General features: G+C 40.2%; 2 protein-coding genes across 2 annotated transcripts; both read right to left on the reverse strand.

Annotated features, from left to right (window-relative positions):
• Positions 1–2,250: 2,250 nt before the first annotated feature.
• tlr8a (toll-like receptor 8a) lies at positions 2,251–8,577 on the reverse strand. Its single transcript, XM_008275651.1, has 2 exons — positions 8,334–8,577; positions 2,251–5,552 (listed from the first exon to the last, which is right to left on the reverse strand). The coding sequence occupies exons 1-2, from the start codon at positions 8,334–8,336 to the stop codon at positions 2,472–2,474; spliced, it is 3,084 nt and encodes a 1,027-aa protein (XP_008273873.1). The 5' UTR covers positions 8,337–8,577; the 3' UTR covers positions 2,251–2,471.
• A 129-nt stretch (positions 8,578–8,706) lies between these two features.
• LOC103352937 (toll-like receptor 7) lies at positions 8,707–12,407 on the reverse strand. Its single transcript, XM_008275650.1, has 2 exons — positions 12,332–12,407; positions 8,707–12,088 (listed from the first exon to the last, which is right to left on the reverse strand). Exons 1-2 carry the CDS (start codon positions 12,344–12,346, stop codon positions 8,942–8,944), a joined length of 3,162 nt encoding a protein of 1,053 aa, XP_008273872.1. The 5' UTR covers positions 12,347–12,407; the 3' UTR covers positions 8,707–8,941.
• Between the last annotated feature and the right edge of the window lie 972 nt (positions 12,408–13,379).

Consider the following 13,379-nt stretch of genomic DNA (forward strand, 5'->3'; position numbering starts at 1 on the left):
CCTGTTAATTCTGCATCAGCAGCGACACCACGTGGACAAGAGAGGTAATGACGAGATGCAGAGCACATCTTAATTTCAAGTCTTTTGTTTGTTTGTTTATTTATTTATATATGTATTTAATTAATTAATTCTTTAACTCTATTCAGGACTTTCATGTTGCCATACATATAAGGTCTTTCGAGGGGCGTTGGACCCCAAGAAAGAATATGTGCAAAATATTTGTTGGTATTCATTATAGACTTTTTTTTTTTTTAACCACGTAAATAAATTTTCTGATAAGTTGATGTATTTTTGGTTCCAAATGCATGACAAATGTCCCTATTTTTATATTTTTTAAAAATCTTCAAAAATAAAAAAAAAGCAATACCTGTCACTTAAACCAAATGGCCTGGGGTCCAAAAGACCCCAAAACTCCTGAATAGGGTTGAATAGCATTTAAATTGTTTTACCAGTCTGAAGAAATCAAAATAAGTGGTTTTAAGGTGTGTTTGTATAATATTTTGGTAGAACAAAATAAGCCTCTGTGGGTTTAAAAAAAAATAGGAATACACATTTTTTGTTACACTAGAGTCCTATGGAGGGTTATATGTTCATTTGAGCATGAAATAGCAAACATTTATTTCTGTAATATATGAAAATGTAAGAGGAGGACTGCAGAGGGAAGGCACACCCCCTGATAAATTTCTCACCACTGTAGGCTAATCATCCCTATCGATTGGTGATTTGACATTCTTACAGTGCCTATAAACTGTATTCACCCCCCACCATGCAGGTTTTTACCTTTTCTTGCTTTTCAACATTAAATCCTGGTCATTTTAATTTGGCTTTCTTGTGCAAAATTTTCAACAAAAAAAAGGGGACTCTTTCATGTCAAACTGAAAACACATTTCTACAAAGTAATGTCAGTTAACTGAAAATATAAAATGCTAAATACGTGATTGCACAAGTGTTAACTCCCTGTAAAGTGGCTCACCTAATTCAACACACAGATGCAGCCATTTGGAGTTCGAAGTCACACAGTCAGTGAAATGGAGATCATCAGAGTGCAGTGAGTGTTTCAAGTGATTGTAGTATAAAGACACCTGTAGCTGGAGGGTGCAGTTACTTGTGAACCAGAGCTCCTGCCTATAATGACATCATGAAGACTAAAAAAAAACAAAACACTCCAAGCAACTCTGCTAAAAGGTTATTAAAAAGCATAAGTCATGGGGTAATTCAAGGACATTTCCATGTCACCAAATACCCTTTACGTACAGTTAAGTCCAACATTGACAAATATAAGGAAGAAAGCACATGTGTAACTCTGCTGAGAGCAGTGACCTCAAAAACTGAGTGTGAGAGAGAAAGAGACTACTGAGGGAGGCCAACAAGACATCTGTGACGCCTCTGAAGGAGATACAAGCTTCAGTGGTTGAGATGGGAGAGACTGTGTATACAAGAACTGCTGCCTCTTCTTCACTGTCAAAACTTTAAGGGAAAGTGGAAGGAAGGAAAAGCCACTGTTGAAAACAAAACTAATAATAAATCTTGACCAGAATTTGCCAGATGGCAAACTAGCCAGGTTTACACTATGCAATAGAGACGTCACATTAAGAATAGTAAATTAGGACCTACAGGTTACTGCCAAATTAAGGATATGGATTTAAGATTTGTATGATGTATAAAAGTTTGTTGGGCTGCAAAGTGGCTCAGTGGTTAGCACCATTGCCTCGCAGCTAGAAGGTTGCCCGATGAGGACACCTGGGATCTTTCTGCGTGGAGTTTGCATGTTCTCGCCGTGCAGTGTGGGTTCTCTCCGGGTTCTCCAGCTTCCTCCCACAGTCCAGAAACATGTTGAGGTTAATTGGTGATTCTAAATTGTCTGTAAGTGTGAATGTGAGTGTGCTTGGTTGTCTGTCTCTAAGTGTGGCCCTGTGATAGACTGGTGACCTGTCCAGGGTGTCCCCTGCCTTCACCCTAAGTCAGCTGGGATAGACTCCAGCCCCCCATGACCCTAGTGAGGATTAAGCGGTGTATAGATAATGGATGGATGGATAAAAGTTTGTTCATCTCACCAGTTCTGGTTTTTATCTGGTTCTAATTTAGTCTAGACTCAAACTGGCAGTAAACACTTATATGAATAAACAGTGCATTTTGCTCCTAAAAGCAGTGAATTTACCTTTTGCAGGTTAACCTGTAGCCTTACAGATATTTTTTAAGCTTCTTGGAGACCATATCATACACTGCAAAATATACTTCTGCAAAACAGCACAGATGTGAAACAGAGTGGTTTATTTATACACTGTATTATTTGCACACAAGTTACAGGAGATTCAGTATCATGCTGCTTAAGCAAAAATTAGGAAATCATGTCATTACTTGTTTTGCATGTAAATCCAAGGCAATGTCATAAAAGTAGCAACAAACCAGCGGTGGTTTCAAAACAAGCACACCACATCATAAATCCGTCCCACGCTGTCATCACTCAGCTTTCATCTGTTGGTGAAGTACTTTGAATATCTCTTGCTGTACATGACCTGATTGTCTACTCTTACGACGTTCCTCAGGTTTTGCCAGAACCAGGGTTCTGCGGCCGCCGTTCTCGGCCACTCCACAACGCTTTTCTCGCACAGTGTCCTCCTCAGGCGCAGGAAGTGAGAATGCTGCAGAACGGGCTCCAGCATCAGCAGCACGATCACGTCCACACTTTCATCCAGCAGTCTTTGGTGGGCCAGATACATAGCCAGCTTGAAAACCCCGGTCTTAACATAGCCCTCTGTCAAAACAAACAGGGTCTTGCGACTATATTGGATGCTCTGAGTGAGGTTGTCCAGCAGTGGGACTCCTGGGGGCCAATCCCTCTCCTCCAGGCACAGAGGATGATGCTTCTCTCCTTCCTCTTCCAGTTTCACCCGCAGATTCCCCATCACCCACTCGGAGACATGTGGATCTGTGGTGTCATATGTCACAAAAACATCATAACAACTGTCTGTTGAGTAAAAAGATCTGTATCCCTTCAGCTTAGCTTTCACATAGTGTAGGGCGTAGAAAGCATCCCAGTAAAACAAGTGAGCAACTGTTGCCGTAAACATAAAAACAATAATGAAGAAAGTTGTGAGAATGTAGATCTGGAATGCAAGACTATCATTTACACACTGAGTAATATCAAAGTTTATCAGCAGTTGAACCGTCTGGTTTACTCGTGTGTCACATGTCACGTCAGTGGTCAGTCTAGGAAACTTTATTTTGCTTTCTTCAATCCATAAAATAAAATCTAACGAATCACACGTACATTGGAATGGGTTTTTCTGCAAGAACAAAGTCTTTATCGGGTTTTCAGGTCCTGACAGGAAGGTAGATCGATTGATGGTTGGGAGTTTGTTGTAGCTAAGGCTGAGAGTCTTAAGGCTTCTGGGACCCTGTATGAATCCATTGTCTAAGTGGAAAATGTTATTGTGGCTCAGGTCAAGGTGAGTCAAAGTATGGATGATGCTGGAGTTGATACTTGTCACATGAGATAAAGAATTGAAGCTCAGGTCTAAAATTTGAAGTTGATGGAAATACTTTAGGTTGTGCCATGCAAACTCAATCAGTTTGTTATGACTGATGTGTAATGTGGTGAGGTTATATGGTAAATGTTCATAAACGTCATCTGGAATCTTTGCAATGTTGTTGTGAGATATATCCAACAGTGTCAAATTGATAAGATTAGTAAAAAGTGTCTTATAAGAGCCATCCTTTTCTTTCCAAAGAGTCCCAAGATGATTATATGTAAACTGAAGCTCTGCTAATGATTGGCTGTACATCTTTTTTGTTGTCAGTGTGAAAATGGAGTTGTGGCTCATATTCAGCACTCTCAGAACGGGCAGATTTTTTGTAAAATCTAAATTGTGTGTAATCCCAAAAGCTTGAAAGTAGTGCTCATTGTAACTGAGGTCTAGCACTTGTAGTTTCTGGAGCTCTTTGAAGGCGTTGTCATAGGCCAGATCTATCTTATTGTAGGACAGGTCCAGGTATGTTAGATTAGGCAGGCTGGAGAACTCTGTGCCATTAGGTGCAGCTGAAAATCCATTTCCTGAGAGGTTGAGGCACGCGATATCTCCATAGCCCTCGAACTGGTGTGGAGAAATGAAGAAGAGATTATTTGAGCTGAGGATTAGCACTCGTCCAGAGTCAAAGCACTCTTGCTTTATAAGCCTGTGGGATAACTCATAATCATAGTCTTTTGAATGGGATTTTCTGAACGGCGAAACAGAAAGATCCAACCGCTGATTGTACCCATTGCTCGGATGCGGGACCTCTGGAGTGGGAAACAGCCTGTTTTCTGCGAGATATATCATTTTCAAGTGGTGGAATTTGCTGAATATGGTTGAATCAGAATGAATGATGAAGTTTGTGCCCAAGTTTAGCGAAGACAGATTTTTGAGCTCATACAGAGGTTTGAGGGTGCCTGCTTCAATGTTCTGGAAGACCAAACCCTCCATATGCAAAGTTCTTAGTGACACAAGATTGGAAAACTCTTTTGAAAGGTTGACTGTGTGTGGGTAGATCTTGAGAGCAAAGTTGAAAGACAGATCGATTTTACGTAGCTTGGGCAGGTATCTTAGAAATGTGGCCTCCTCGGTAATTGTTTTTAGCAAGAAGTTAAATGACAGAAACAGTTCTCTAAGGTTGCCCAGGCTCTCAAACCAAGAGGGATTCAGGTGCTGCAGCGAGTTCCCTCCCAGGTTCAATGTCTTAAGCTTTGCTAGATTTCGAAATGCAGCAGGATGAATGCTGAGAGAATCGTTTTGACAAGGCACACAGGGAAATGGAGCATTTTGACATCTTGGACAGTTCCCCTGCAGTCCTAGAATTGTTAAATTATGTAACGCATGAAAATGATCTTCAGCTATGTACTCTATTTTGTTAGAGCCCAGGTTTAATTGGTAAAGGGACTGAGGTAATCCTTTGGGAACCTGGGTTAAGTTGTTTTGGGACAAATCGAGCATCTGCAGTTTGGTCATGACTGCAAAACTGTTGTCCATTATAACGACAGATCTACCACAAGGATTCCACATGTAGCAGTTTCTGGCCAACCACAGTTTCGTCACGTTTGTTATGCCTGTGAGGCTGCTGTTATCCACCAACATGATCTTGTTGTTGCTTAGCTCAAGGAGATCAACAGAGAGGGGGATATTGCGTGGAATGGCATCCAGACTGTTGCCGGTGAGTCTCAGCTGATGCAGTTTTGTAAGATTTTTGAGAGCATTCGCGGCAATGACCAGTACCGTCTTCCTGCTTGCCCAGTTGAGGTTGAGCTGAGTCAGATTCTGAAGGTTAGAAAATGCATGAGCTGTAATAATGCCGATGTAGTTTTCAGATAAGTTGAGATCGGTGGCATTGCTCGTTATCCCATCAGGAACTCTGTGCAGATGACGTCCTTTGCAGTCGAATATGACCTTCGAGCTGTTGTGGGCTGTGACGTCACAAGGGAACTGCAGCGACATCCATGTAGGTTTGCATTCGGCAGACTGGATCTCATAATGGCAACACAGACACAACAGCAGCAGGTGCGTCCAACATGTGACAGCCTGTAGACAAATGATGGAATTAGTCAGTTGAAGTAACTAACTTCTCATATAGTACACTGTTATACATATATGTTTTATAATATTGAAGGATAGGGTGTCACATTTTTAAAAATGTTTTACAGCAATAATCTAGTGCTCATATGAACCTTGTGTGCTAGTGTTTGCTGGCTATAATTATTCCTATGGTTTTAACTAGACATTTAGACCTTCCTCCCTCCACTGAACATACTGGTGGACAAAATCTTTGTTTCTTTGCTTAAGGGCATTCTAAAGTTTAGCTGAAGTTATGAGAAGGACTCAGCCATCTCAGCTAGAGAATGAGGACTACATAGTTGTCCTCAAATTTATTCATACCCTCCCATTAAAGAAGAAAAACAACTGCTGTCACTGAAATAAGCTGAAATTGACAAAAGTAATAATAAATAAAAATGTAATGAAAATCATGACATTGCTTTTGAATTGTGGTTCAATAAAAATATTTTTTAAAAATTTAAATAATAAAAAAAAACAAGCAAAAAAGCACAATGTCACCCATAAATTAATATTTTGTTGAACAACCCTTTGAGCCAATCACTGCAATCAAGTGTTTTCTGTAGCTCTCAGTCAGACTTCTGCACCTGTTGACAACAAAGTGCTCTAATTTGTCTGGGACAGTTTTATTGGTTTTTTTTTTTTTAAATAATTCTTTTCATCCACAATTCAAAAGCAATGTCTTATTTCACTAAATTATAATTTAGCAAATTTTTATTTATTATTACTTTTTTCAGTTTCTAGTTATTTGAGTGACTTTTGTGAATTTTGCCTTTTCTTTAATGGAAGGATATGAATACATTTGAGGATGACTGTACATATGATCACAGGAAACATTTTGACCTATCATTACCATGGCTCTAAATCATGATCTAGCCCAGGAAGGATTTCCGGGGATGTACCAACCTCTGGACATAAGCTGGCTCTTTAAAATGCAGCCGTTGATGTTAATGTTGCTAACTACACCTGTTCTTTTCTTGCTTTTACATGTCAAACTGTCAGCCTACGACATGTCAAAAATGTTTGTCCATGTTCATATGTGCATGTGACGCTTGTTTTAAAGTGTAAAATCGTGAACCTGTTCTTGAGGTATTGTAAATTGCTTTTCAGTTTGGCACCACTTGTATCCAGCAGGTGGCAGCAAGGTTGTAAGTGAAGTAACACTCAGTTGTTATGATTGGTCCTCTTTGGTCTTGTTCTTTGTCCAAAAACCCTTACAGCAAAGCTATACTTTTTTTTTTGATACCTAATTAACAATTGTGAAATAATCATAAATACTAGAAAAGCCATAAAGTCTGTGAACTGTCTCAGTCATGTCAAATACACAATAATGTTTAAGTACTGTGCTAGCATTGACTAACACTAACCAGCATGTCTTACGTGTCATACCAGACGAAGTAAGGCTTAAGCAGCAAAACCATTGAGTGTAGTTAATCAAGAAAGACTGTGTCTGCATTTTCTTCTGAATTCTTTTTTTTATTTAAAATGTGTCTTTGAATAGACAAATGCTCATATTCTTGTCCTCCACAAACATAGTCATCCACATATGTATTCATACTCTTCCATTAAAGAAAATGTAAAATTCACAATAGTCACTCAAATAACTAGAAACTGAGAAAAGTAATAATAAATAAAAATTTGCTAAATTATAATTGAGTGATATAAGGCATTGCTTTTGAATTGTGGATGAAAGGAATAATTAAAAAAAACAAAAACAAAAAAACTGTCCCAGACAAATTAGAGCACTTTGCTGATGAGCAGTGGGCCAAAATCAAAATAGCTGTCAACAGGTGCAGAAGTCTGATTGAGAGTTACAGAAAACACTTGATTGCAGTGATTGGCTCAAAGGGTTGTTCAATAAAATATTAATTTGCAGGTCCCATCATATTTGTTTGCTTGTTTTTTGTATGTTTTTTAAAAAAAGTATTTCTGTTGAACCACAATTCAAAAGCAATGTCATGATTTTCATTACATTTTTATTTATGATTGCGTTTTTCAATTTCAGCTTATTTCAGGGACAGCTGTTTTTTTCTTTTTTTAATGGGAGGGTGTGAATACAATTGAGGACGACTCTAACCCCACTTAAACTTTCACTTTCCTCCTTACTTCTCTGTAAGTAGCTGTAGGTTGTTAAAAGTGTTTTATTTCACACCGAGGAACAGAGTCACATACATATTTTACAATAACTTGTTATAGCTGTATAATCTTTATAGTCAGTAATATACAGCGAACCATTCCATCAAGTGGAAATACTCTGAATGTCTTATGAGAAGCCTGGCAAATGGTGTCTTTGAAAATTAGAATTTAAAATAGTTCTGTGGGTTTAAATACATGTGTGGCTGCAATAGCTTGAAATCCCCAAACCGCTGGCTGTTGCTCTCATAAAACGGAAGGTAAACGTGACAAAATAGGACACCATGTTGGTTTTTTTTTCCTATGGCATTGTGAGTCATCTTTAATGTACTGTATTTACTGTAGAACACGTTTTCAAAACAGTGTACAACAAAATACATGAACAATCCAGGATTTTGGAGACAAATAAAGAGTTAGTGAAAGTATTATCAAGTGGAGAAAAGATTTAGGCCCAAAAATCACAAATACACAATATTATAATACACATATGTCCAATGAAAACACGTGCAAGTCACTGGGAAGTCTAGCAGATTCATTTTGTCTGATGAACAAAGTAGATAAAGTTGACAGTTCTACTAGTTTCTGTACACAGAGCAAAGCTTAAACATACACACTCACCATTATGTCATGTACTGTGTTGATCCCTCAAGATCTCTGAATGGCAGCCTTGAAACCGAGTGTTTCTCTGACACTTCAGGCAATCGAAAAACTGCGCTTGTCTTGTGTGTCGCCGCGTCATTACAAGTCAAAACACCCTATTTAATTTCCTTGTTTTTGATCCCTACACACTATGAAAAAAACCCCCAAAAACCCCACTGTGGCTGAAGTCAAACATAAAAGTCACAAACTGGCGGGTTGTCACAAAGTCAGATGTGAGAGAGAAGTGGCATGTCATTTGAAGAAGTACATTTGTTTCATTTCCCTGTTTCATGCTATGGCCAGCCTAGACTACATGAAAAAAAACACACAACAAATAGAAACCCTTGTGGGAACTGCTAAGAGTACCAATCAATTCTCTATTTAAATGGAAATAACAGGGAATTTAAAATCAGCACACGCTTTCATTAATCATAATCAGCATGAAAAGGCTCATTCATATAACACTGGTAATAGTTCTGCTTATATTCTAACAATGCATTAGTCACATATTGTAATTCACGCACAGAAGTACATTCAGAGCAACGAACAATGGGAGAAGGAAGTAAATACCCCAGTAACTGTTCTATTTACAGCGTCTCTTTGAAGAGATTGCTGTATTGCTTGTGACTTTCAGTTGCTAGAACGCTTCTCAGGCTGAACCAGAAGTACGGCTGAGCCTGAGGGTTCGTTGGCCACTCCAGCACAGAGCGCTTATACAGCCTCTTCCGTAATCTCAGGTACTTTGAATTGCAAGGCACTTTCTCTAAGAGAATTAACACAATCACATCGTTTTTTTCATCCATTAACCTTTGGTTGGCAATGTAAAAAGCCGTCTTGAAGTTCCCCCCTTTGATATATTTTTTGGTAAGAATGAACACGGTCCTCTTGCTCTTGTGGATGCTCTGGCAGAGGTTGTCAATCAGGGGGCATCCGGGGATCCAGTCTCGTTCCTCCAGACACAGTGTCAGCTGACGTTCTCCGCACTCCTCCAGATGCACGCACATTTCCTTCGTCACCCACTCCGACACGGCGGCGTCCTCCTTGTCATAGATCACGAAGGCATCGTAGGCGGCGCTCTGGGAGTACAGGCGGCCGTAGCCTTTGAGCTTGGCCCTGCAGAAGTGGTAGATGTACCAGACGTCCCACAGGAAGAGGTGGCTGGAGATGGACAGGGTGAGGAAGCTGAGGAGGAGGGAAGTCATGAGGGTGTAGAGAATGGCTGACAGGTAGTTGTGTTGGCAGGCCAGCAGGTCCACCGAGACCACGGGATGACCCCTCTGTGCCCCCGGATCAGCGCAGTTAACATCCGTACCCAGCCTAGGGATGGTTACCGTGGTGCTGTTGAGCCATTTCACAAACCAAGTGGCGTTGCAAGTACACAGGAACGGATTGTTGTGCAGAAGTAACATGTCCGTTTGATTCAGAACATCATCAGGAAAGCTGGATGATTTAATATACTGTATGTGGTTAGAGCTCAGGTCCAGATGTTTTAAGCTATACGCATCCTTGAGGAAATCTGACGTGAGTTTTAGGATTTGGTTTTTTTGTAAAATGAGTGTCGTGAGAGATGTGGTACAGTTTGACAGCATGGGTGGAACAGTAGTTAAGCTGTTTTCACTAAGATCTAAGACTTTTAAATACTTTAGGGACCGTAGCTCCTTCCATGCAAAGGTATTTATTTTGTTGTTTCTAATGTAGAGCTCAGACAGCTTGTCCGGCAGACCGATCAACACTTCCGGTAAAATGCAATTGAGGTTGTTTTCCGAGATGTCGAGGACAGTCAGATTAAACAGTTTTTTGAAATAGTTGACAAATCTGGTATCCCCGTCTCTCCACAGCATATCTAACCGGTTATCTATGAACTCTAGCCTCTCCAGAGAGTCGCTCTCCAGCTCTGTGTTTGAGGAGGTAGAGATCTTGTTGTGGTTCATCAGCAGTGTCTTGAGCTTTTTTAAATTCTTAGTAAAATTAAGCATGTGAGTCAAACCTTCTGATTCAAAATAATGGTTGTTATTGCTGATATCTAAGATGACCAGGTTTGTCAGCTCTTTAAATGCGGTGGAGTAGAGCAGGTCCAGCCGATTTGACGAGAAGTCCAGATATTGTAAATTAGTCAGATGGGTAAATTCAGAACCATTCAGACTTTGACTCATTGCATTTCCGGACAAATTGAGGCATCTCAGCTCTTTGAGATTCAAAAACCTTGAATGCAAGAAGAAGATATTGTTTCTGCTCACATCCAGGGTTTTGCCAAACTGACTGCAGTCCCTGTTGACAAAGGATGTAATAGTTCCAAGTTCCTTATCTTTGTATTTGCAACTGCGTGCATATTCATCGTATCTGAAGTAATGAATCTCTCTCACTTCCTGACTTTGGTACTCAGCAGAGGCCGACATGGGAGACCAGTGAAAGGGCTCTCCTCCAGAGAAACCAAAGGCCTCTGGGCCTTCAGAGGGAGAAGAAATTTTGTTGTCAGACAGACTGATTATTTCAAAGCTGTTTAATTCCATCAAAATGCTGAGGTTTGCCATTTTAATGAAGTTTGTACCCAGATCTACAACCTTCAGGTTTGGCAGAGATTTTAAAGGAGCAATGCTTTCTGGTTGTAGCTGCTGAAACACAAAGCCCTTTAGTCTGAGAATTTTAAGAGACGTGAGATAGAAGAAAGCGTAGCTCAGTCTCAGTGCCTGAGGATACCTCTGAAGCTCGTAGTTAAAAGAAAGGTCCAGCTCCTCTAGCTTGCCCAGGTGTTTTGGGAAGGCACTGACTCCTATCTCTCTTGCTAAAAAATTTGAGGACAGATCAAGCACTCTGAGCTCTGTTGTGTTGGCAAACCATTCCCATGGCACGCTTGTAAGGGAGTTACTGTGCAGGCGTAACGTCTTTAGTTTTGTCAGCATTTTAAAAGCCGTTTTGCTGATCTTAAGCGGCGCATTATTTGGGCAGGGGGTGCATGGGAAAGGGGCGTTGTAGCATCGGGGACAGTTCCCGCTGATGTCTAGAATCTCAAGGTTAGTTAAATTTTTGAAATCCTCATCAGTGACTTCTGTAATGTTGTTGTTGTAGAGATAAAGCTCCTTTAAAGTTGTGGGAAGTTGATGCGGAATGAAAGATAAGTTGTTCGACTTAAGAGACAACAATTTTAAATTGTAAAACTGTGCAAATGCACCGTGCTCTATGCCGTAGGAGTTATTACAGGGGTTACGATAGTAGCAGTTCTGACCAAGGTAAAGCACCTCAACATTCCTGATCTCCGACAGGTTTGCTTTAGAAATATTATAAATGTGATTCACTTCCAAACTGAGGAGGATCAGATTGGAAGGCAGGCCTTTGGGTATACTGTCCAGCTGATTGCCATCCAGATACAGCGCTCGCAGGTTCCTTAACGTGGTGAAGGTATTTTCCTCAATCGTCACGCTCTTGATGCACACGCGATCTTTGGGGCCGATTTTGATGGGCACACAGTTGCACCTCATGTCAATCTCTGTCAGGTTCTCCAGACCGTGGAAGGAGGTGGAGTTTAACGTAGGAATGTGGTTGATGGTGAGCGTCAGATTGGTGGTGTCTCTTGGGATGCCATAGGGGATGTATGTGAGGCTTCTCTCAGTGCAGTCCACCTTCACCGCACTCCCGTTGCTGTCCTCGATAACATCACATGGCAGAGTTTTGGGGTAATAGACGCGACATGTGGACTTAGGGAGAACAGACCACAGGCCCAGAAGTGCCACATACATCTGCACGGAAACACAGGCAGCTTTATGAGGGACGAGTGTAGACGGAAAGCTAATAATACATCACATCAAAAGGACAACACATACAATGCTACTACAATCAATACTTTGAGTAAGGCACATTGCAACTAGTGTACAACACAACGTAACCTTTTGTTTTCCAGTTCTGATCAAAGCCAACCTACATTTTACTGCTAATGAATCACAAGACTGTACAGTATATGAGCAAATATAACTCCTACTCACCAGGTGGATGAACATTCTGTACGTGAGAGACTGAAAAGAGGTCCTGCTATCCAGAGATCTGTTGTGAAGTCGGGTAGAGTAATGAAAGAAGTGTGATACTCACTTCTGAGGTGATAACACGAAAGTAACAGGTGGCTGAGTTTGCCTTTAGTGTATATAATTAGCCAGAATCACTTCCCTAATTTGTTATAAACCGCACACATCCAAATCTTCCATCTTTTACCACGTCTGTACTGTGCTGTTTGTTATAGGAATGTACTTTATGACAACATTACTAAAGAGGGTTCTTCTACAACACAACGATCATTAACTGTCATTAGCTCTTACTGTACAGTATAACAGTACAGACGGTGGAGCTGCAGGTTTTTCGGTGGCTGGCACTTGTGAAAAGAACAGTTTCATTTCTCCTAGGCATACAGGGGAATGTGAAACCCTTGCTTGGGTTTAGGTTTACCACCTTCGGGGTAAACATGTAATTTTGGCACCAGGCAGAATTTTTTGTTTCCCCCCTGCTGTTATCTGTCGCTGCTTTGTGGCTGTACGACTGAATAACTCTCAGCCATCCAGACAGTGTGTGGTCCTTTATCAAGACATCAGATGAACAGTGTTTTCACTCAAAGCATCTACTTATCAGCCACATTTATAGGAAATAAAAATTAAAAAACAGCATGATGGTAAAGAGTCTTTTGCAAAAGTTATGGAGAGCAACTTTCTCTGAAGGTTTAAAGGCAGCAGAGAATGTTGATATTTTTAAAACTACACTTAAAAATCTTTCTTTTAGTTAGTGTTTTTATTTGTCTATTTAATTATACATTTTGCTCTGTTTCATCTGTCTTTTGAAAGCTCTTTCTTTTTATTTTTTATTGTTGTCTTATTCTGAATTTTTGACTTGTTCTGCCTGCGGGGTCTCCACATCGCACATTTATAAGATTTATTTATGACAGCGTTTCTCACTTGTGGGTATTGTGAAAGGTTTGTATTTATTTATTTTTTTCTTTTTGCTCTGTAAAGCACTTTGCCCTATATTCCATTTGTATGAAAGGTGCTA

Source organism: Stegastes partitus, unplaced genomic scaffold (assembly GCF_000690725.1).
Source record: "Stegastes partitus isolate 25-593 unplaced genomic scaffold, Stegastes_partitus-1.0.2 Scaffold56, whole genome shotgun sequence".
Lineage (NCBI taxonomy): Eukaryota > Metazoa > Chordata > Actinopteri > Pomacentridae > Stegastes > Stegastes partitus.